This window comes from Panicum hallii, chromosome 1, assembly GCF_002211085.1.
Source record: "Panicum hallii strain FIL2 chromosome 1, PHallii_v3.1, whole genome shotgun sequence".
In the NCBI taxonomy this organism is placed as follows: Eukaryota; Viridiplantae; Streptophyta; class Magnoliopsida; order Poales; family Poaceae; genus Panicum; species Panicum hallii.
Genome location: NC_038042.1, coordinates 5,957,700 through 5,978,256, shown reverse-complemented (window position 1 = coordinate 5,978,256; position 20,557 = coordinate 5,957,700). Strand labels below are relative to the sequence as shown.

At 45.5% G+C, this 20,557-nt stretch overlaps 2 protein-coding genes and 1 pseudogene across 3 annotated transcripts; 1 reads left to right on the top strand and 2 right to left on the bottom strand.

The window, feature by feature from the left end:
- The first annotated feature begins 2,109 nt into the window (after positions 1 to 2,109).
- On the top strand, positions 2,110 to 3,962 carry LOC112902295 (pectate lyase-like). The gene is made up of 2 exons (XM_025971302.1): positions 2,110 to 3,332; positions 3,428 to 3,962. Exons 1-2 carry the CDS (start codon positions 2,220 to 2,222, stop codon positions 3,644 to 3,646), a joined length of 1,332 nt encoding a protein of 443 aa, XP_025827087.1. The 5' UTR covers positions 2,110 to 2,219; the 3' UTR covers positions 3,647 to 3,962.
- Positions 3,963 to 4,098: 136 nt separating this feature from the next.
- On the bottom strand, positions 4,099 to 6,382 carry LOC112885522 (annotated as a pseudogene).
- Positions 6,383 to 12,073: 5,691 nt separating this feature from the next.
- Positions 12,074 to 19,741, bottom strand: LOC112888767 (protein ROOT HAIR DEFECTIVE 3). Of its 2 annotated transcripts, none has more exons than XM_025955097.1 (23): positions 19,473 to 19,741; positions 18,429 to 18,581; positions 18,274 to 18,340; positions 18,072 to 18,174; positions 17,543 to 17,613; positions 17,398 to 17,461; positions 17,219 to 17,284; positions 17,039 to 17,086; positions 16,896 to 16,958; positions 16,761 to 16,817; positions 16,512 to 16,670; positions 16,368 to 16,436; positions 16,195 to 16,286; positions 15,819 to 15,897; positions 14,981 to 15,143; positions 14,307 to 14,431; positions 13,962 to 14,224; positions 13,784 to 13,880; positions 13,533 to 13,694; positions 13,307 to 13,411; positions 13,022 to 13,116; positions 12,836 to 12,932; positions 12,074 to 12,742 (listed from the first exon to the last, which is right to left on the bottom strand). In XM_025955097.1, exons 2-23 carry the CDS (start codon positions 18,574 to 18,576, stop codon positions 12,512 to 12,514), a joined length of 2,424 nt encoding a protein of 807 aa, XP_025810882.1. In that variant the 5' UTR covers positions 18,577 to 18,581; positions 19,473 to 19,741; the 3' UTR covers positions 12,074 to 12,511. The 2 variants fall into 2 exon arrangements, with proteins under 2 accessions (XP_025810882.1, XP_025810877.1); XM_025955092.1 differs by having other exon boundaries at positions 18,429 to 18,578; positions 19,473 to 19,608.
- Positions 19,742 to 20,557: the final 816 nt, after the last annotated feature.

Genomic DNA, 20,557 nt, shown 5'->3' with positions numbered 1-20,557 from the left:
AGCTACTAGTGTAGCGCCCACCTTATCCGGGGTGGGGTGATAAGTTGAAAAATCCTTATCAAGATGTGGGCATTAAGGAGAGTAATCATCATCCAGTGAGTAATCCAAATGTGGGATAGATATAGTTTAAAGGTACGGACCAACCTTTGGTCCATTTAGCATATTGTGTGCTGGCTTACAAGATAAGAAAGATCCTTTTAAAGGATGAGTAGGGATGAAACGGTTGGAAACGGTGGGTGAAAAGCTCCATCACTTTCAATTTCATATTTTTCATCGAAAACGAAACGATATTATTGGAAATGTAAATGGCATCGGTATTACGGTAATTTTAAAAATGAAAATATACGATTGAGAATCCATCGATAACGATCGAAACCCATTGAAACGATATTTCAAAAATGATAAACATATCAAACCATAGAGCACAACACTAACCATATGACTTGACACATCTCATACACAAAGTACCAATGATTAACATATTAATCCAAGTATCCAACAATACATGATATGTGTCTTATTTTATAGTACTAAAAGTTTAGATATTAATCCCATCATCAATAAAACTATCCATAGTCATCATGAATTCAGGTCAACTAGATTGTAGGTTAGAGTTAGGATACATGGGTCATGACTCTAAAAATATGGATATGACTCTCTGAAAATGAAGATAGCAAGGATGTGTTCGTGAATACGGTATTTCTATCGGTAAAATACGGTAGAATATTGAAAAAATGTGATATTTCTCGAAAACGATCGGGAGACGCCCAAATCACTTTTGTTTCCATTTCCATATTATTTTACCATTTTCGTTTTTATTATTTTGATAATTATTTTCATTTTCGTTTAGCTTTAAAAATGGTAAAATTTTGAAAACGATCCTCGAAAATCAGAAATTACCATTTTCATTTTCATCCCTAAGGATGAGTTTCAACTAATTCTTGAAAATAGAGAGAGCATCCAAGAGAGAAGAAACAAGAGGGAGAATAAGGTGATATATAGGAGATGAGATCTTACAAGAGAGCGAGAAGGATTCGCTCTCAAGGTTACCAAGCTTCAGGGGCACATAAGTTCTGTCTAGTAACCCTATATCTTGTCATTGAAGTCTAAGATGATGAAACCTTTATGTATGTTAGCCTTTAGTGCTTGGAGAACTTGGACACTTGGTGCAGTCTCACAAGCATATAGTGGAAGACATTCAGATGGCCTAGTTTGTGGTTCTTATCATGATTTGGGAGCTTTTTACATAAAACGTTGGTGTTCTTTGTCTACATGCTACTGCTATCTATGATTATCTGTATATATTTGTGATGCATATGTTTTCCTTTATGATTGAGTTTTGATCACTCAACTCTAACAATATCTCAGCACCTATCATGGCGTCGTATTCACATGTTAATTTTCACTGACTTTCAACCAAAATTATAACCGTATGTCCATAACCTTAATTCGTCTCTCTCTCTCTCTCTCACCGTTACATGCTGTTCAACATCTCCCAGCTCATTTGCAAGGGCAAACTTGTCCTCTCCCAGCTCATTTGACACCGTTACATGCTGTTCACGGAGTAGGAGCAATCAGGATCTTCAAATTCAAAAAGTAAGGATAAAATCACAAACCGACAAAAAACGAAAGTAAAATCACAATTGGATTTCAATGTAGGGGCAAGAACACGATAACCCCAAATTTTAATGTATATTAGCCTTTAGTGCTATAGGAGAAGAACTTGGTGCAGTCTCACAAGCCTACAATGGAAGACATTCGGGTGACCTAGTCTGTAGTTCTTGTTCCTCTATAAGTCCATAGGCCCCCCCTCTCTCTCTCTCTCAACAAGGCGAGACCAGAATAGAAAATGGAATGACGTGCCTTTTTCTTCCCGGCTTTACACGTGTACACGTGGGAAAACTCCTCTCCGTCAACCTTGCAACCAAGCACACAGAAACACCTGCAGCACTCCTTGGCCGAGGAGTGTGGCTCGCCTCACCTTCTCCTCCTAATAATACCACTGCTCCCTCCTTATATTTCCCTCTCCAACCATCCTCGCGAGCTTGGGTTCTTTCTCTCTTCTGAACTACCAATTCTACCAATAAAGAAGAACCCAATGGCCCTTTCCAAGAACACAAATTATCCATTTTGTATCAGGTAACACAAAATAGTCGGACGAAGAGGTAGAGAAGATATATATATATACATTTATTTATTAGAGAGAGTACATATATATAATGGAGAGGCTCCGGTGGAGCCGCCCCGGCTCGCTCCTCCTCGTCGCCGCGGCGTTCCTGGCGTCCGCCGCCGCGTCGAGCGCCGGCATCGCCGACCTCGACGAGCACTGGCAGAAGCGCAAGGAGCTGGCCGAGGCGTCGGCGAGGGAGGCGTACAGGCCCGACCCCTACAACGTCACCAACAGCTTCAACATCGCCGTCCACCGGGCGACCAGCCTGCGTCGCGAGATGGGGGAGAAGAAGAAGAAGAAGAAGAACAAGTCCGGCGGGCCGTGCAAGGCGACGAACCCGATCGACAAGTGCTGGCGCTGCCGCAAGGACTGGGCGACGGACCGGCAGCGGATGGCCCGGTGCGCCCGGGGCTTCGGGCACCTGGCCACCGGCGGGCTCGGCGGCAAGATCTACATCGTGACCGACCCCGGCGACGTCGACGTGCTGAACCCGCGGCCCGGCACGCTCCGGTGGGGCGCCATCCAGACGGGCCCGCTGTGGATCACCTTCGCGCGGTCCATGATCATCGAGCTCACGCAGGAGCTCCTGGTGAGCAGCGACAAGACCATCGACGGGCGCGGCGCGCAGGTGCACATCGCCAACGGCGGCGGCATCACGGTGCAATTCGCGCGGAACGTGATCATCCACAACCTCCACGTGCACGACGTGAAGCACACCGCCGGCGGGATGATGCGGGACTCGCCGACGCACACGGGCCCCCGCACCAAGGCCGACGGCGACGGCATCTCGCTGTTCGGCGCCACCAACGTGTGGATCGACCACATCTCCATGTCCAACTGCGAGGACGGGCTGGTGGACGTGGTGCAGAGCTCCACGGGGGTCACCATCTCCAACTGCCACTTCACCAACCACAACGACGTGATGCTCTTCGGCGCCAGCGACTCGTACCCGCAGGACCAGGTGATGCAGATCACCGTCGCCTTCAACCACTTCGGCAGGGGGCTCGTGCAGCGGATGCCGCGCTGCCGATGGGGCTTCTTCCACGTCGTCAACAACGACTACACGCACTGGCTCATGTACGCCATCGGCGGCAGCAACGCACCAACCATCATCAGCCAGGGCAACCGATATATTGCACCGCCAAACATAGCAGCCAAAGTGGTAATGGCGGCGAATTCTTTCTCTCTTTTGTTTCCTTTTAGTTGCTATGATGATGATACAGATCGATCATCTAACAATGAACTCTTCATGTGCAGATCACCAAGCACTACGCCGACGAGGGCGTGTGGAAGAACTGGGTGTGGCACACGGAGAACGACCTCTTCATGAACGGCGCCGTCTTCCAGCCGTCCGGCGGCGCGGTCCCGAGGAAGGTGAAGAAGGACGACTGGGTCAAGCCCAAGCCAGGCTCCTACGTCACCAGGCTCACCCGCAACTCCGGCACCTTGGAGTGCAGCCCCGGCAAGCCGTGCTGATCTGATCGCCGGGCAGGGTCAATCGGGAGATAGGAGCGACCGAAATCATGGCTCTCTGTGCTTCTTGCAAACATGGAAGAAAGCAAGGATGCACGTAGAGTGGAGGGTAGCCGGGCTTTAATTTTCTGCTAACCACTTGCCTTCAAGTTTTTCACCCCCTTTTGTGGAATTGTTAATAGTAGAGTTTGATTATTTTCAGAGAAGTAGGGGTTGTTTCTGTTCCAGGTCGTTCTATGTATACAGGTTGTATTTTCTTTTTCTTTGAAAGACTATGTAAACAGGTTGTACAACATGAACCACTGGTGTTTGTGATTTTTTTTCAAATATAAACATAATATTCACGTATCTTGCTGTTTGGAAATTAGAAGGGAGGCTATTTCACATGTTATTTGATTTCACTGTCTCAAATCTCATGGTCTCGAGTACCGACAAATGAAAAAAAAAGCCTTATATAAACTGCGATGTAGCCGGTACAGCGACCTCGCCAAAATGCCCAAAAGATCTCATCCAAAAGTCTTCATTGCTGAACTCTAGAGGCCTTCCTTCAATGCAGGAACTCTCCTTCGGAAAAGGAAAGAACTCTAGAAGCCTTCCTTCAATGCATGAACTCTGCTTCGGAGAGATGGTGGCAATCTGTTGATTGCTGCATCAATGTCCTGAAAACAGAGCAGTCACAAGGTTTAGTTTTTTTTAATGCAGAAATCGACTTATAACAAGAGTATTTATATGAAAATGTAAACAATATCAGCAATAGTAGCAACAGTGAATGGACATGAAGAACAGAACAAATGTCATGTAGAGCCAAAGCAATTCAGTAAAAGATAACAGAAGTAATAGGTATGTATTAGCTCACCTCTGCAGAATAACGGTTCGAAAAGTGATTTAGTAGAATAGCTTTGTTTTCAAGCTTGTCAGACAGACTCGCTATCTGCATGCAACGCCAAACACAGTTAAGGGTCAATAAGAAGTAAAATTTTCAAAACTTGAATAAACAGAGTAGGGAATAACCTCAGACAAGTGAGTGTGCCCTTTTTCCCTTGCATCCTCAATTGATTTCGAGTCATCAATATATGTACTCTGAAATTTGCAGAAGACATTGAGTTGAGTATATTAAACGTAGGAACAAAACCAGAACTCATAAGGGGAAAAAACAGAACAGAAGATAAGACATTCAGAGAGGAAGTGGAACATACTTTTAACAACGGTTGCTACTGCTAGTGCATTAAAAATGGTCACTGATAAGAAGCCATACCTCAACCACAAGAATTTTCGCCTTCAGCACATCTGCATTTTCAGGATCAAGGATGAGATCCGACATTGTATCTCCCGTGAAAGCAATCTCAGGTGTCGAGACTGTATTCGTGATCTGCAAGTTGTGAATTGGTCAACGATTGCATACAACATCAACAATTTGTACAAGGACTGAACTCAAATTCCATTTCAATATCCTGCAGGCAAGACAAACAGACCTCAACTCCTGACTTTCTGAGACTGCTGAGTTCTTTCCTGGGAGGCCAGCATACTCGTCCTTGAGCTTATGCTTCAGCTTGTATATCTACATACCCCTACACACACATCACATCACATGATTCAAATTCCACGCAAACATTGCAAGGAGTGATCCTCACAGTTCACTGAAGAACACAGAGAATCGTACGAAGAATCGATTCCAATTACCGTCCTTCTCACCTGGCTGGGCACGACGTGGTAGGTCCTGAACGACCTGGCCCTGAGGTCCCAGCGGAGCTCGCACTCCACCCCCGACCTCGAGCGGCACGAGCTTGTGGTTGAGGTCGGACCGGTCCATGGCGCGGTGGACCTCGAAGAGCCTCCGCACGAGGCCGGCGAGGCAGGCGCGGACGAAGACGGTGGGCGGGCGCATCCTCCTGCGGCCCCGCATGGCGACGTTTTGCAGGGGGAGGCCCCCGACGTGTGGGGACTGGAAAAAGAAAAACAGGTTCCTGAATGAGGATCTTAGTGTGGAACATTAGGGGTTTGGGTCAAAAAGGCAGGAGATCCCAATTGGTGGAGCTGGTGCAGAAATACCAGGTGGATGGTATTTTTTTTTTCGATCTCAAGTCTCGCTGCTTTATTCAGAACCCCCAGGCCCAGGCGAATCGCGAGCCAAAATGTTCATTGCTGAAACAGGGAGGGGATCCATCCTAACAAACAGTCGGATGGTCCGGGTCCCGACTGCGACCTAGACCGGCCACTTCATGAGCAGCTGAATTACACAAGCGAGAAACATGAATCACACTAGACGAAGCGAACGTGGTAGCCATAAGAAATTTCGCCTCACGTTTGCAGCGCCTTCACCAAGATCTGCGAGTCCGTCTGCAGTATAACATTTTGCGTGCCCCAATCTGGCGCTGCATGGAGACCAGCAATGCATGCATGTGCCTCAGCGCACAGCGCCTCCGTCACCACACCAATGCAGCCCACTCCAGCAGCTGATGCATCACCAGCTGATCCATCCACATTGATTTTCCACACACCCTCCGGCGGTGCCTTCCAAACACGTTGTTTGCTCTTTGGAGCAACATCCCCCGTATCGCGTGCAGACGGAAGCAGCGTCACTCGGGCTCTATAGATGATCTCCTCTGTTGAATCCCGCTGCTCCCCCACATTGGCCTCGTTGTGAGCATTCCACCATGACCAAAGAAGACCTATGGTCAGAAGCTTCTTTTCTTCTCTCAACGCTAGGATATGTGCAGAAACTTCCTTGGCTGACGGCATATCACAATTAAAGCTTGAGCCTGATATCTTCCAGCATTCTCGGGCATGCTTACACTTCAGGAAGCAATGCCCCCATGTCCATTCCCCTCCTAGCAATGTTTCGTCTGAGTGGCAGGCTGTTATGAGTAAACCTCCAGAAAAAGTGTCTAATCTTCGGTGGACAATTTAGTTTCCAAATATTTTTCCAATTAAACTCATTTGACCTCATCTGTCCTGAGTTTCTGAGTTGATTGACCCGGTTAGTGGCGCGTGGGACAGCCAACTGATAAAAGTCTGTGTTTTGGGAAGACGATGTGCAGCGCATTCTCAGAATCCCGGTCAAGAATAGCATGGAGGATTTATTGGCTTGGCACTATGATAAAAAGGGTTTGTTCTCGGTGAAATCTGCCTACCATGTTCTTGATGATGGCAGGAAACGGGAACAATCTGGACAGCAGAGGGAGAGCAGCTCAAACTCAGGTGGATGGTATTTGTCTGCAGGAAACTATCAAAAAGTCCTTCACCGACAGGGAATTGGAGGGCCTGTGCAGGGGGTTTGTGTTCAAGTGGTCTTGGCTTGGATTCCAGCTGTTGGCCATTCTGGTGGTATGCTTCTTGGTATTAAGGAGGATTGCTTTGAGCTAATCAATGAGGTGAGCAGATCTTTTTCCCAGAGTGTTACTATCTATCACAAGGACTTGGGTCACTGTTGGGAGCTAGTGAAATGTCTATAGGCCTGTGCTGGATAGTAGGAGGCCTGCTTTCCTTGAGGAATTATCTCTGATTGTGGAGGGTGGGGCTGATGCCATTATGTTGGGTGGCCATTTCAACCTTGTCAGAGATGCTAGAGAGAAATCAACGGGAGGAATTTCTCCTCGATGGGTGGCTGCTTTCAACAACTTCATAGCTGACTCAGAATTGAGGGAGTTGCACAGGATTGGGGGGCGTTTTACCTGGACAAACAATCAAGAAATTCCTATCAGGGTGGTGCTTGACAGAATCCTAGTGTCTGGTAATTGGGAGGCGCTGTATCCATTGGCGACGGTCCAAGTCATAACCAGAATTGGCTCGGACCACAACCCTCTCCTTCTTGACTCGGGGGAAGATTGTAAAAGCAGAGCTAAGATTTTTCGCTTTGAGCCGTCCTGGCTGCTGCAGGAGGGGTTCCATGAGTGGTTGCTGCGAAAGTGGCCGCAACGTTCTGAAATCTATGTGCTGGATTTTTGGCATAAAGTGTCCAGCTGCTTGCGGAAAGCTCTGAAAGGCTAGGGTGCAAATGTAGGTGGTGAACAAAAGAGTCTTAAACAAAATCTTTTACTGAATATACAGCATTGGGATAGAGAAGCTGAAGTAAGGGATTTACTGCCGGAGGAGTGGGCTGCCAGATATCAACTTGAGGATAGGCTCTTAGAAATCTACAAACATGAGGAAATCTTTTGGCAGAAAAGAGGCGGGGAGCGTTGGTTGCTAGAGGCGGATGCGAATACTGGCTATTTTCATGGGGTCGCGAAGCGGAAATGCACAATCAAGTGCTTGGAGGAGAGAGACAGAATGATCTCGGAAACACACGAGCTGAAAAGGCATATAACTGATTACTACTAAGGGTTTGTTTGGCAGTGAACCGGAGGGCCACAATACATCTGGCCGACGACTTCTCGGGGATGCTTTTAGAGTTTCGGAGGCAGACAAGGAAGCTCTGGTTAGGCCTTTTTCGATGGAGGAGCTTGAACAAGCAGTCAAGGAAATGAAAACAATACGGCCCCGGGCCCGGATGGTTTCTCCACCTTGTTCTTCAAGGAGTTTTGGGGCCAAGTTAAACATGTGGTGCTTGAGATGCTGAATTCACTGCATAGGGGGGAGTTGGATCTGGTAAGGCTGAACTATGGGATTATTACTCTTCTCCCGAAGGTCAAAGAGGCCGCCAACATAAAACAATTCAGACTGATATGCCTCCTGAATGTAATATAAAAATCATTACCAAGGTGCTGACTGTCAGGCTAACCAGAATTGCAGATAGAGTGATCAGTCCAAGCCAAACAGCTTTTATTCCAAATAGGAATATCTTAGATGGGGTGGTAATGCTACATGAAGTACTGCACCAATTGAAAACAAAGAAGAGAGAGGGAATTGTGCTCAAGCTCGACTTTGAAAAGGCGTAAGATAAGGTTGGGTGGAGTTTTTCTGGAAGAAGTGATGGCTAGGAAAGGTTTTCATGAAAAGTGGATTGGTTGGGTGATGCAAGCAATGTCGGGTGGATGAGTTGCCATCAACCTCAATGGTGAATTGGGTGATTACTTCAGAAGTTACAAAGGGGTGAGGCAGGGCAACCCCCTCTCCCCTCTCCTCTTCAATCTGGTCGGGGATGCGCTTGCTGAAATCCTAAACCGAGCTAAGCGGGAAGGTCTTACTACCGGGTAGTTCCAGAACTAGTTGAGGGGGGTCTGGCACATCTACAATATGCGGACGACACTGTCCTCTTTGCTGAAAACTCGAAGGCGAGCATCATCAATTTAAAGTTCATCCTATTTTGCTTTGAGGAAATGTCGGGTCTCCGCATCAATTACAGTAAGAGTGAAGTGTTTATGGTGGGGTGTGACGGTCAGACCTCGTCGAGAATTGCTAGTGCTTTCAACTGTAAGACTGGGTCCTTCCCCATGAAATATTTAGGTATTCCCATTGACAAGGATAGGTTGACCGAGGAGGAGCTCAGCGAACCAGCAGTCAAAGTAGAGAGGAGGCTTGAGACCTGGAAGTGTGGTCAACTCTCTTTTGGGGGGGAAGATGGTCCTTCTGAATACCAGCCTTACTAGCATTCCCATGTATATGATGGGTGTTTACTGGCTGCACGAAGGCACCCACCGAAGGAATTTGGAGGGCTCGGTTTCATTGACACTAGAGCGATGAACACAGCGTTACTGTCTAGATAGATCTTTAGGATTAAGAGCGGAGAGGCCAGCCCCTGTATTTCAGTTATTGCGGAAAAAATACCTAGGGGAGAAGGGTTTCTTCCAGAAAGAGAATCGAAACACCTCGCAGTTCTGGCAAGGGTTGTTGAAGGTCAAGAACTGGTACCAATTTGGAAGGGCGGTCCAGTTGGGTGGTGGCTGCCAGACCAGATTTTGGTGGGATGTTTTAGCTTACAGAATAGTGGGTTTTTTTACAGCACTGGTGGAAGATGAAGCCGCCGAAGGACCAGGAGAGAAGGGAGCAAATGGTGGTGAAGTTGAAGGAAGGGCTCCAGATGCTGTGATGACGTTTGATGTTGAGGAAGTTTGCTAGCCTCTTTTTTCTTCTTTTTTCGCTTCCCTGTGGTAGTTCAGACTTGTTTTACCGGTGTGTGTGGTGTTTCAGCTGCTGCATCAGCTCTCCCTTGTTTCTTTGTTGGTGGTGTTCTCTGTTCTGTGAGCTTTGCTCCGTGCGCTGAACCTTGTAAGCTGGTACCCAGCAAAACGCTTTTCGCTTTCAATATAAGCAGGACCGAAGAGGGTCTTTGGTCTAAAAATTTGTGTTGCTGTGAGCTGGAACTTTGTATCAACTATGAACTTTGTAGACTGGAACTGGAGAGCCCGACCAGAAAGTCTGGTCAGTTTTTCTCGGAAATAGCAGAGCAGAGCACCAATTTTCTCCACGCCATGACCAAGACCTCGCCGGTCGTCGCTAGCTTCCAGTGCTCTTCACACCGGTAATCGCAGTCGTTTGAGTAGCTAAATTATGCATGATGTATCCGGAGAGATATGTGAACATGCAAAACGATTCGGTTGGATTTTTTTTAAAATAAAGAAAAAACTCACGACGATTGGCCATCTTTGATCTGAACCTTCCGATCGCGCCGCGGCTGTCCTCTGCTCTCTGCATCCTCCATGCCGTGCAGGAATGGAGTAGCACTCGTGAACAGAGCTTGTGGGCAGTGGGCATGGCCTCTGCGCTCGAGCGTGTCCAATGTTCTGACCAATGCAGCCGAGTCGAAACATGCATGATTCCACGACTAGATTTGTAGTCAGAAGAACAATGGTTCGTATTCTTCTCGACGTGAGTTGCCCGGCAAACGCGGCGGACTCCGACCTGGAAAAACTTGCCGACGCGCATGCAGCGGAGCGCTGGGGTGATGTCTTCGATCGAACGCGAGAGCGATGGTGCCTGCCCTATAAAGTGACGCTGCGCGGGAGCTCCCAAGGCCGGCATGACAAGCTGACCGACCAAGATGGCCGTGCGTCCCCGCCTCCTGGCGCTCGCGTGGCTCGCCGCGGCGCTCTGGCTGGCGGCCGGCGGCGGCTGCCTCTGCCGGCACGTCCTGCCGCCGCCGCCGCCACCGTCTTCACTCCCTCCGCCGCCGGTCGGCGCCCCTCACGGTGAGTCGCCACGCCAAGCTTGTTTGCCGTTGTCAAGCTGGAGCGGGCTGACGGACTCTCCTGTTTGACTCTGCAGTTCCGGCTCCGAGGAGCCCTTTCCGTCCCCGCCCGGTCTGCCGCCGGCCGTTCTGCCGGCCGCCCATCTGCCCGCCGGAAGGCTGCTCCGGCCAGGGCACGGGCACGTAATTTTCACGATCACCATGCGATGATGCCGCTCAATGTTTACTTGAATAAGCAAGTGCGATACCGAGATTGAAGATTCGTCATGTGCTACAGTTTTTGAATAAAGAAGAATAACCTTATTACGGCTGCTACATTTCTCCATGCATGGAGATTATAATTCATTCTAATTGCTTGGAGAATTGTGACTTTTCTAGAGTATTTTTCAAGGGTTCTTGCAAAGCAAAGCCAAGGGCGTAATGGTCTTTCCACATCCTCAGATGTCCTATATAAAAGCAGGATGTCTTAGTGTCATGGTGCCAATATCAAACATGTAATTATGTTCAATAAACAAAGCCAGTCCTGTACGGAAATTTCTTTAAAGCAACCGCAAAAGGAGCGCAAGAGAGGTGTACGGCGCTCTGATTAGGGAATTGAAACCCACAAGTTCGAAAGCCGATTTTAGGGCCATTACACGATGCTTGGGAAATCGTTCGTGCACGGCCACTTCCTCCTCAGTCCTCACAAACATGCCGTGCAATCTCTTCCCTGACCGATCCTGGCTGCGACAACCTACTTCACCGATGGCAAGACACGGTTACGCTGGTGTCAATATGATTAGGCTAGTTAATTTTCACATGCTTAGAGTTGATCACTACCTAACAGATGCAAGTCATCTTAGAAGGGGATAAATGCTTGTAACATAGAACCAAGGATGATGGATGAGTTGTTTTCCGAGGTTCATTGTAATTTCTGGATTTTGAGCATTATGAGCATCTTCAAAAGACTAAATCATCGGATCTTAAAATTGATAAAGTCACCTCAAATACCTTGCTAAAGACGACTACGTCACCTACCACTAAAAAAATAACACTAGTCGAATCTTTAAAAGAATATAAGAAAATATGAGAACTGTACCAAGTCGAGGACTTGTGGGTGGATTCCACCACAAGGATTGAATATTAAGAAAAAGAAAATCTAGAATTAACCTCTTAGTCATTATTCAACACTGTTTACTTGTTTATTTGATCATTGGTAAGTAAACCAGCGAGCAATTTGTTCCCCTTTTGCCAAGGAGAAACTGGGTTTGCCCAGGAGAACTGCAAACTGCATTCACACAGGGATGCAACTAAAACATGCTGAGAATAATGTGCTAAAGAGCAGCAGAAGCCAAGCCTAAAGAGGACATTCAATCGCAAACAGGTCAAGAAAACGCAACACAGTCTGTTTTATTTCAGAACTAGTGACACAAGGCAATCGGATGGCAGTTTCAAGACATTTACAATGCTTCACAACTATGCAGCCAACTATATTGTGTAGAATGCACTGCTGTGTTTCCCCTGGCCTGACTGGAAAATCTTCTATACAACCATCATATATCATGTTACAGAATCCAAAAAATGAAATGAAAGTTATTCTACAGTGTTCTTACAAACAACCCCCAACCCCAAAAAGAAGTCTTCAATAACCGCGGTGACCAAGGCCACCTCATCACCGTGCATCTGTGTTTGGGAAGGGCAAGCTTACAAAAACCGCAAGGCACCTCAATCTCCTAGGCTCAGCCACATCTCTAGGCTCGGAGCCATTTTGCAGCCTCAACTACTAGGGTTGGTTTTCGGCCAAAAGCTAAAGATCCGCTAGATCATTGCGCCACAGGGCTTGAATATTCAGGTCCGATCTCTGAAGTGGTTACGCTGGATGACCCTGCCGAGGTCGCGTTGCTGTATGAACCATTCCTTGTGGATTTTGGTTGGAGTTCCATCTCTCTTTGCCTCTCTGGGCCTGCTGGTCTTTGACCCTCATCTGCTAATCTCTTCAGGATGTTCATTATAGTGGGAACAAATTTTGTTGACAGTGAAAGGATGGCAGGAAGCTGTGTGACAGCGGAAGCATAAAGAAGTCAGATTAAAATATTCAGTTGGCCCAAAAGAGTTTTAACAGAAAAGTGGGTTATTTCAATACTCACAAATCCGTGTTGGAATTCTCTGCCAATTTCTGACTGCACCCAAATAGCTTTTCCAACAAGATAAACCACAAATATGACAAGCAGGTAAAGTGGATTCCTGTTATTCAAGTGAAAAATTTTAGCCAGGTCGAAAGTGAAAATATCACAGCTGACATTCATGGATGTTTCTGCAGACAAAAGAAATACCTCAGTAATGTCATAAACTCGTTGAATCCAAGGATAGCCATTGCAGCAAGTGCCCATGGAGGTGGCAGCCAGTTGTTGTTCCTCTTATTTGCTTCCTGAACAAGGTAAAAGTAAATGCTTAGCGCATATATATATCTTGTCATGCAGTATATTCAAGTGGACAAACCCACTTCCCAAAATTTTCAGAAGTAATAAACAAAATAAAGGACTTTGAGATGACAGCTACAAAAGGTTTTGGCAGCACATATCAGGTAACAGGTGGAATGGATCAAGTGGAGGAGATACCTGAGCAGATATGGCTTGAGTGACAGTATATTCAGTTTCAGCTTTGAATTGCCTCCACAAATTTTTGCACTGCACAGGGGTGATTAAAGTCTTCTCCTCGGGAACCTGCTCGTGAATCCCATTCTTCAGCAAAACGTATGCTTTGTATTTAAAGAAAATGCTAAGTAAAAACTGAGTGTTGCTTCACCAGAGAAACCTAAACATAAAAAACACAGCTTTCATATACCGTTTCCCATGAGCTGGAGGCAAGTGGATCAGATGATTGGATACTCCTATCTGTAGTCCCAGGCCTTGAAGCGTCAACAAGAGCAAGGGAGAGGGTGTTTTCAATGTTGTCACCATCCTCCTCCAACCGAATTGCAGCCATTGTAGAAAGCAACTTCATGGACTGCAGAAAAATGGTAGAATGAATATGCTTCAGCTCCTAACAATTCTTTAATGTTTCAATTATATAATTAAAATTAGCATTTGACATACAGCTGAACGAGCAGTTTTAGTAATAGCTTTTATGTCCTCCTTTCCTGTCCACACCCTGGGCATAGAGTCAGCATCTCGGCTGAACAGTGTTGAGAACCTGTGTAAATTTGTTTCAGATTAGTCTGAGCACAGAAGATACTTGTATCTATGTGACTCGTGCATATGGAGCACAGCTCACCTGTCCTTCATGCGAATCAAGACCCTCCCAGCTTCTTCTTTTGCCTTTGATTCAACTACACTCTTTCCATGCTTCTCCAGCTTCGCAAGCAGTTCTTTCTCAGTTGCTTCATCGAGTTCAAAAGATGACACAGCAGATTCAAGACCTAGAACAGCAGCTTTTGTCTCGCGTTGAAGAAGCTTTCTAATAGCTGGCCAGGTATCTTCACTGGCCGAATCTAGAAGAGCTTCGACTGGTTCTGCAAGAGCTTTGGTAAGTTGTGCCTGAAACAACATATCTAAGATTAGACAAGAATTCTCTGTGCTGCACCATGACATAAACAAATGAATCCAAACTGGGACCAACCTCATATTTGGCACAAACTTCAGATAATTTAGTAGTTCGAACTGAAGCTACATGTGCCTCAATGTCACGTTTAAGCTTATCCTTCACTTTTGAGGTATCCCAATTCACTTGTTGAATAGCAGCATCTGTCAAAGAATATGCATGTATGTAATAAGATATGGATTTGGGTGGAAAAGAACAGTTTAGGGAAAAGTTTTGAATCCAGAAGTAGCTATCAAATATTACAGTTAGTGTTAATGCTCATTTTAAGCTATGCAGCTACCTCAGGCGATCAACAGTGTCTCAATTGATCAGACCATTTGCCAGAACCAGAAATTTACCAGGCCATTTGAAGAATTTAAATGAAAATTTATCATACATGAACAGAGAACACTAGGAATGACCAAATTGATTTAATAACTGACCGAAGAGCACCAGGGAATATCCAATAACAATGGTTAGTCCCCATGGAAGATCGGACTGGAACAAGTATTTTCTGGGTTCTGGGTTGTTAATCTGTGCACTTCTAGGCTAGGACGGTGCCATGCTAGACTATACAAACTGCTTTGCGCTTCTAGTCTAGATCAATGTTTCCAACATAGCCCAGAGGTAATCAACATAAGTATATTTCTACAGAAGAGAACTAGTCGACACAAGAAACAACGTCGTAATGACTAAGGTTCCTGAAAACATACCTTCAGATGCTTTATCAAACTTCTCCAAGACAGTCTGAGTACAATCACGAGCTGCAGCAGCAAATCCCTCCTTTTCTAGGGCCTTGTCAAAGGACTCCTTAAATGCTTCTAAAGTTCTAGTCCGCAAGTGACCCATAAGAGATTGATAGGCAGGATTGACAAGCTATAGAGACAAGAAAGGCATTGGTTTCATCAACATAATGAAACAAGAAGTAGCACAAGAGAATAAATTAAAAAGGCCAAAATTCATGCTGGGAACTTGGGATCATATAAGCAAATCTATGAAAAACAACAAAACTCATGGAAGGTAAATGGATGACAAGAACATTGTAGGACACAATTTAGGTTCCAAATTCCTTATAAAAGCTTCCACTCTTCCATTAAACTGTTAAAAAACATGCCAAATACCCAGGAGATGAGCATCAATATTAATAGATTCGCGACCTACACCATAAATACCTTCGCAACTGTTGATTAACCCTCTGTATATAAACTATGTTGATTTGAACATGAGTTAGTGAAAAGTTTTGAACTTTGATTACAATATGAAAACTTATACCTAGATTGACAAAATGAAGGTGACCTTAATAAATCCTCATCATCAAAGATACTTTCACTATATTTTCAGTGTATACCAGCATATAGTGCTAGAAAGTAGCGAGTTGCCCATGAAGACTATCACATCCAAAAACAACATACATTAAGATTCATGGAAGTATCAACAAGTGAGGACAACCATATACAGAGGCGGTGATTCTAACTAACTAGGGAGAGAGGCAATTTATTTCTTATTATGGATTTTGTGTGTTTGAGATAAAATTCAAAAGAATGATGAGACCTGCAATAGTTTAGACTCAAGTTGTTGTCTTTTCGAGCTCCTGACACCTTCATCAAAGTAAATAGCCTCCATGTCATACCTGCAAAGAAATAAGTATGCATAAGTAAAAGGGATACCCGAATAGACAAGGAGACTCAAACCAGGACCCAGGACTGGACTCTGCTGTTTTGCAGCAATTAGCTGGATCCTTTTTTTCTTGAAGATACTTGGGTAGAATTAACCTAACTGAACTATAACTGACCAGTATTCAGGATCCCTTAACCAGACACTTTGGTAGGCAATTGGAAGTAACAAGCCGAAAAAGTTTTCTAAGCCATGGGAATACGACGTCCACAATAAGATAACAGATTGCTTATAAGAAAACTAATGAACTCACTCTGATAAACATCTATCAAGAAGGCTGCTGATCTTCTTCCCAAACCCAGGATAGTAGTCATGTTGAACAGCCTCCTCAAATTGTTGCCATTCCTTCAAATAAAAGATCATTTAGAATCAGAGCATGCATGCATCAATGATCTACAAATCAAGCATAGTATGCATTATAATCACCTCATCGGCTATAAAACTGGCAACTTTCTCATTACCAATTTCCTCGCAACGTACAGTAGCCACCATAACCTGAATTGAAGGATAAAAGATGTCAGTATACATGATACTGATAGCTCAAATTGGAAAACAATGGACGATACTCACTTTATGAGCAGGCAGGTCAAGGTCTTTGTTCTCCTTAATGACTTTCCAAAATTGCTGTGAACTAAATGAAAAACCTGAAGCTGGGACAACACCACGCCGATCTCCAGCAAGTCCACCAGGAGCAATAGAATGCTGAAACCTATCTCTTAAATCAGAAACCTACAGAAAGGATGATTTGCTTTTAGAGACAATCCTCGCAACATCAGTAATGAGCACACACTTCATGATTTACGTTTTATATACACCAACCTGCTCTTTGAATAACTCCTCTTTTTCTTCATAACTGGATAGCCCCACAACTTGTACCTGGAATGGAAAATGCACTTGATATTTAATAACTCCAGCATAACGCATGTTTTGAAAGATTCAAGTCATGGATTTTACATTGAAAAATTCACTAAGAGGAGTTTCTTTGTGGGCATGGGGTTTAGGAACAGCATCCCATATCTGCAGAAAAATGAGAACAGCTCAGGCCACTGAAAACACAAATGGCGCGATATAAAACAGAATATCAAGTGAGAGCGTACCTTCTGAATATCTTCCCTTAAAATTGGTTCAAGATTTTCTAGGGGTGTCTGTTAGAAACCAGAAAGAGCTGATATCAATTGGCATACAAACAATTCGATTTGAAAAGGAAAAAAACTGGTAGTTGATCGGCGCGTATCATAGTTCTAAGCAGTCTATATTGCAAAATAGCAAGCCCTTACCCGTGATTTGTCACGAATAACGAATAACAATGTCGTTTTCCGAGGACTAAACAACCTCATCATGACCTACACAAAAGAACAATTCCTGGGGTTATACAATGCCTGACATGCCACTTACAATAAGCATAAACAAAACAGTAGGATAATAAGTTAAATCGAAGTATTAATCATAACATTACCTGGAATACTGTCTTCAGAAGTGGCTTGTTTGCAGCCTGTTCTCTGCCAATGTCATGGCACCACCTAGAAAGGAAAACAAAACATTTGCTCAACTGGGCAGGAAAATAATAGGCCAAACAACCATCAAGCAGAAAACAAACTTACATATTGATCAACACAATGTCCGAAACAGCCAAAGCAAACAGAGCACTTTGCTTCTCAAAGGCTGTGTCATCCTGAAATATTAGGTAGATGAATTAGGCAACAGCACAATGTGTAGTGAGGGCTCCAAAGCACAAAATGTAACTCTTAGACATCCATGAGCAATCGAAAGGGTCAATTTCAGCAAATATCAGCGTATTAAAAGATGAAGCGTTGATAGAACATGCATCAAATTATGAGGCTTATTCGACAAGCCAGAGTCCTTCCACTTGAAATCCATAAAAATCTTAAGTCAGTAGGAAGGGGCTAACAGGCTTAAGATTATAAGCTGCATGCAAAACTCAACCAGGCTTTATGAGATTCCCTACCAAGGTTCAGAATACTCCAGACATGTGAAATGGAAAACAATATGTTCCTTTATTTTTAAAAAAAAAGGCTGTGGGATCAAAGCAAGTTTACGTGTATGGTTTTTGGGACCTAGTAAACACAAGTTCAAACCACTCCAAATTGGAGGTATGCTCATTTTTATTACCTCCCCCCTCTCTCTTCCATCAGTTCCTTCCAAGTCCATTACAAGGGTGCATGGTTCAATGTTTTGGGCCTTCGCCAACCATATACCTTTGGTAGTCTGTGACCTGAACATATCAAGAAATGCTAGTCAAATTACACAAGAACAGGCTGCACCAAAAGGCAAGAAACTTTCTACTGACAAATATAAAGAACAAGCAGCATACCTTCCTTTGAAAGCATCCATCTCCCTAAAATTGGTGCGAAAAAGATGATTCAAAAGCGTACTCTTCCCTGCAAGAAACGAGGAAGACGGTGCAATCAGACAAAAGAAAGCATCCAGTAAACAGAATCGAAACAATGGAAAGGAGAGACCCCATACCACTACTTTGCGGGCCCATTATTGATACAACAGCATATGAGAGCCCGCATTCACCCAATCTAACTTCCTTCATGAAGTTCTCCAATCCGGTGACATTGAAGACCCCATCTCCATCGATGAGCTGCGTAGAGAAACACGCATCCGCCATTTCTGCTGTGCAGGAGACAAATGAATGAAGCATAAACCATCATGTTCACAATCAGAAAGGAACAATAAAAAAAACTAAAACCCAAAGTAAAAGGAATATGATTGCAGTGGTTCGTCTGCCTCCAGCATCTCTTCAAAAGCAAAATCAAGCACGAAGCTTAGCCCAGGAATTTAGCACACAAGAAGAACATCTAGGGCTTTCAAGGACCAGGCCATCAAACTGTACCGCAGGACAACAATCAGACGCTTGCCATGCAGCAAAACCAAATAATTATTGGCATATTCTGGGCATGCATACCATTCAAAACCCTCCTCAATCAGCCTGTGTTCGGCGCCTCATGCCTCGGGATTAAGGTAGAGATCGAATCAGGAGTATTAAATGGGATGGAGATCTAGCAGCGCAGCAATGTTGCAGTACCAACGGGGGAACCAATCAATGGCTGTACGCGCTAACCACGCTTCCCTCCGGGACATCTACGGCAGAATACTACAATCATAACTTGTGATCGCACAGCGTACACTATCAGGGGGGCGGGCTAGCATGAGACCACGGGGCTCCGGCTGAACCCCCCAGGAAATCAGGTTTTGGGGACCAAAAAAGCAAAATTACCACCCAACCCGCGCAGCACATAAATCCGCAACACACCAAGCGACCCATCCAAGGACGAAAGATTTGGATTTCCGGGTACCAGCGGGAAAAGAAAAGAAAGCTTGCGCAGTGCAAAACGAGCGATCGGCATACCAATCAGCGAACCACGAATCAGACACGGGTCGGGACGGACGGATCTCAGCCCCCACGCCGGCGGCAACCAGCTAGGGGGTCGCGGCGGAGGGATGCCGAGAAGATTTCAATCTGATTGAGGGGGGGAGGATGAGAAAGAGGGGGAGGGGACGGACCGTGGAGATGGCGCCGGGGCTCGCGCGGCGGCCGGCGAGAGGTGAGGGTGGCGCAAGGGGGCGAGGTCGCTGGTTGCCGGCGGCTGATGCAGATCTGGCCCGCTCTCCAAAGCCGGGGCACAGGAAGCAGCGCCGCGCGCACAGGGCCGGACCTGGGGCCTGTGGGGGAAGGAGGCGGCCCGGATGGATGCAGGAAGGGGGAAGGCGAGGTGGGGTGGTGGGGAGGTGAAGCCGTGAGTCGGTGACCGCACGGGGGGTCGGGGTCGGTTCGGTTGGGCGCCGAAAGGTGGTCGACGATTCCAAAGCCGCGGCCAGGCGCCGCCCACTGACGTGGCACGCGGCTCTCTGTTTTTTTCCCCCCTCTCTCGCTCTCTTTCCGCATTTGGACTTTACAACCCGCGTTGTTTGAATTTGAATAAGCACCGCCGCCGCCCAATTCCAAAATGCTGTAATTGCTAATTTTCAAAAAAAAGAATGCTGGAATTACATACTCTCCCGTATTCAAACACATCAAAAACAAGGTGCTAGGATGGCGGTACATTGGTGAACATAGGAGCACTCTATCCTGCCTTTGCACTCAAGGACCAACGTTCGACGCGACAAAAATTTTGCATAACCTTTGCATGTCTCTCTTAATTAACCGATGTTAGTTATAAAAGAAATTCTAAATAAAGGCAAATAAATGCAAAAAAAAGCATAATTTGTGCACTCCCATGGGACAGACATGAGTTTTTCTCTTTTCTATATACTACTCTTTGTTGAAATCATATGATTTGCCTCCTTCAATTTTATGCTGAATTAATGGTAGAAAACTTGCCTTTGCTCGTACTAACATACACAAAGAGGAGCAAAAATAGGAGCAAAGTTGTGCCAAGTGAAAGGGCTCTGCATCAATATTTTCTTTCAAGATCAGACTCAAATTTTTGCCACAAGGGTAAGCCACCAACCGTCTTAAAAGACAAGTACTCCCTTCGTTAATTGACGGTAATAATTTGTGCCTAAGCTCTAAGCACCAAGGCCGAGACCAGAAAAATCTCCCCTGCAATGCAGTAAATTCTCATCGGCGCCCTCCGCGCATGGCGTGC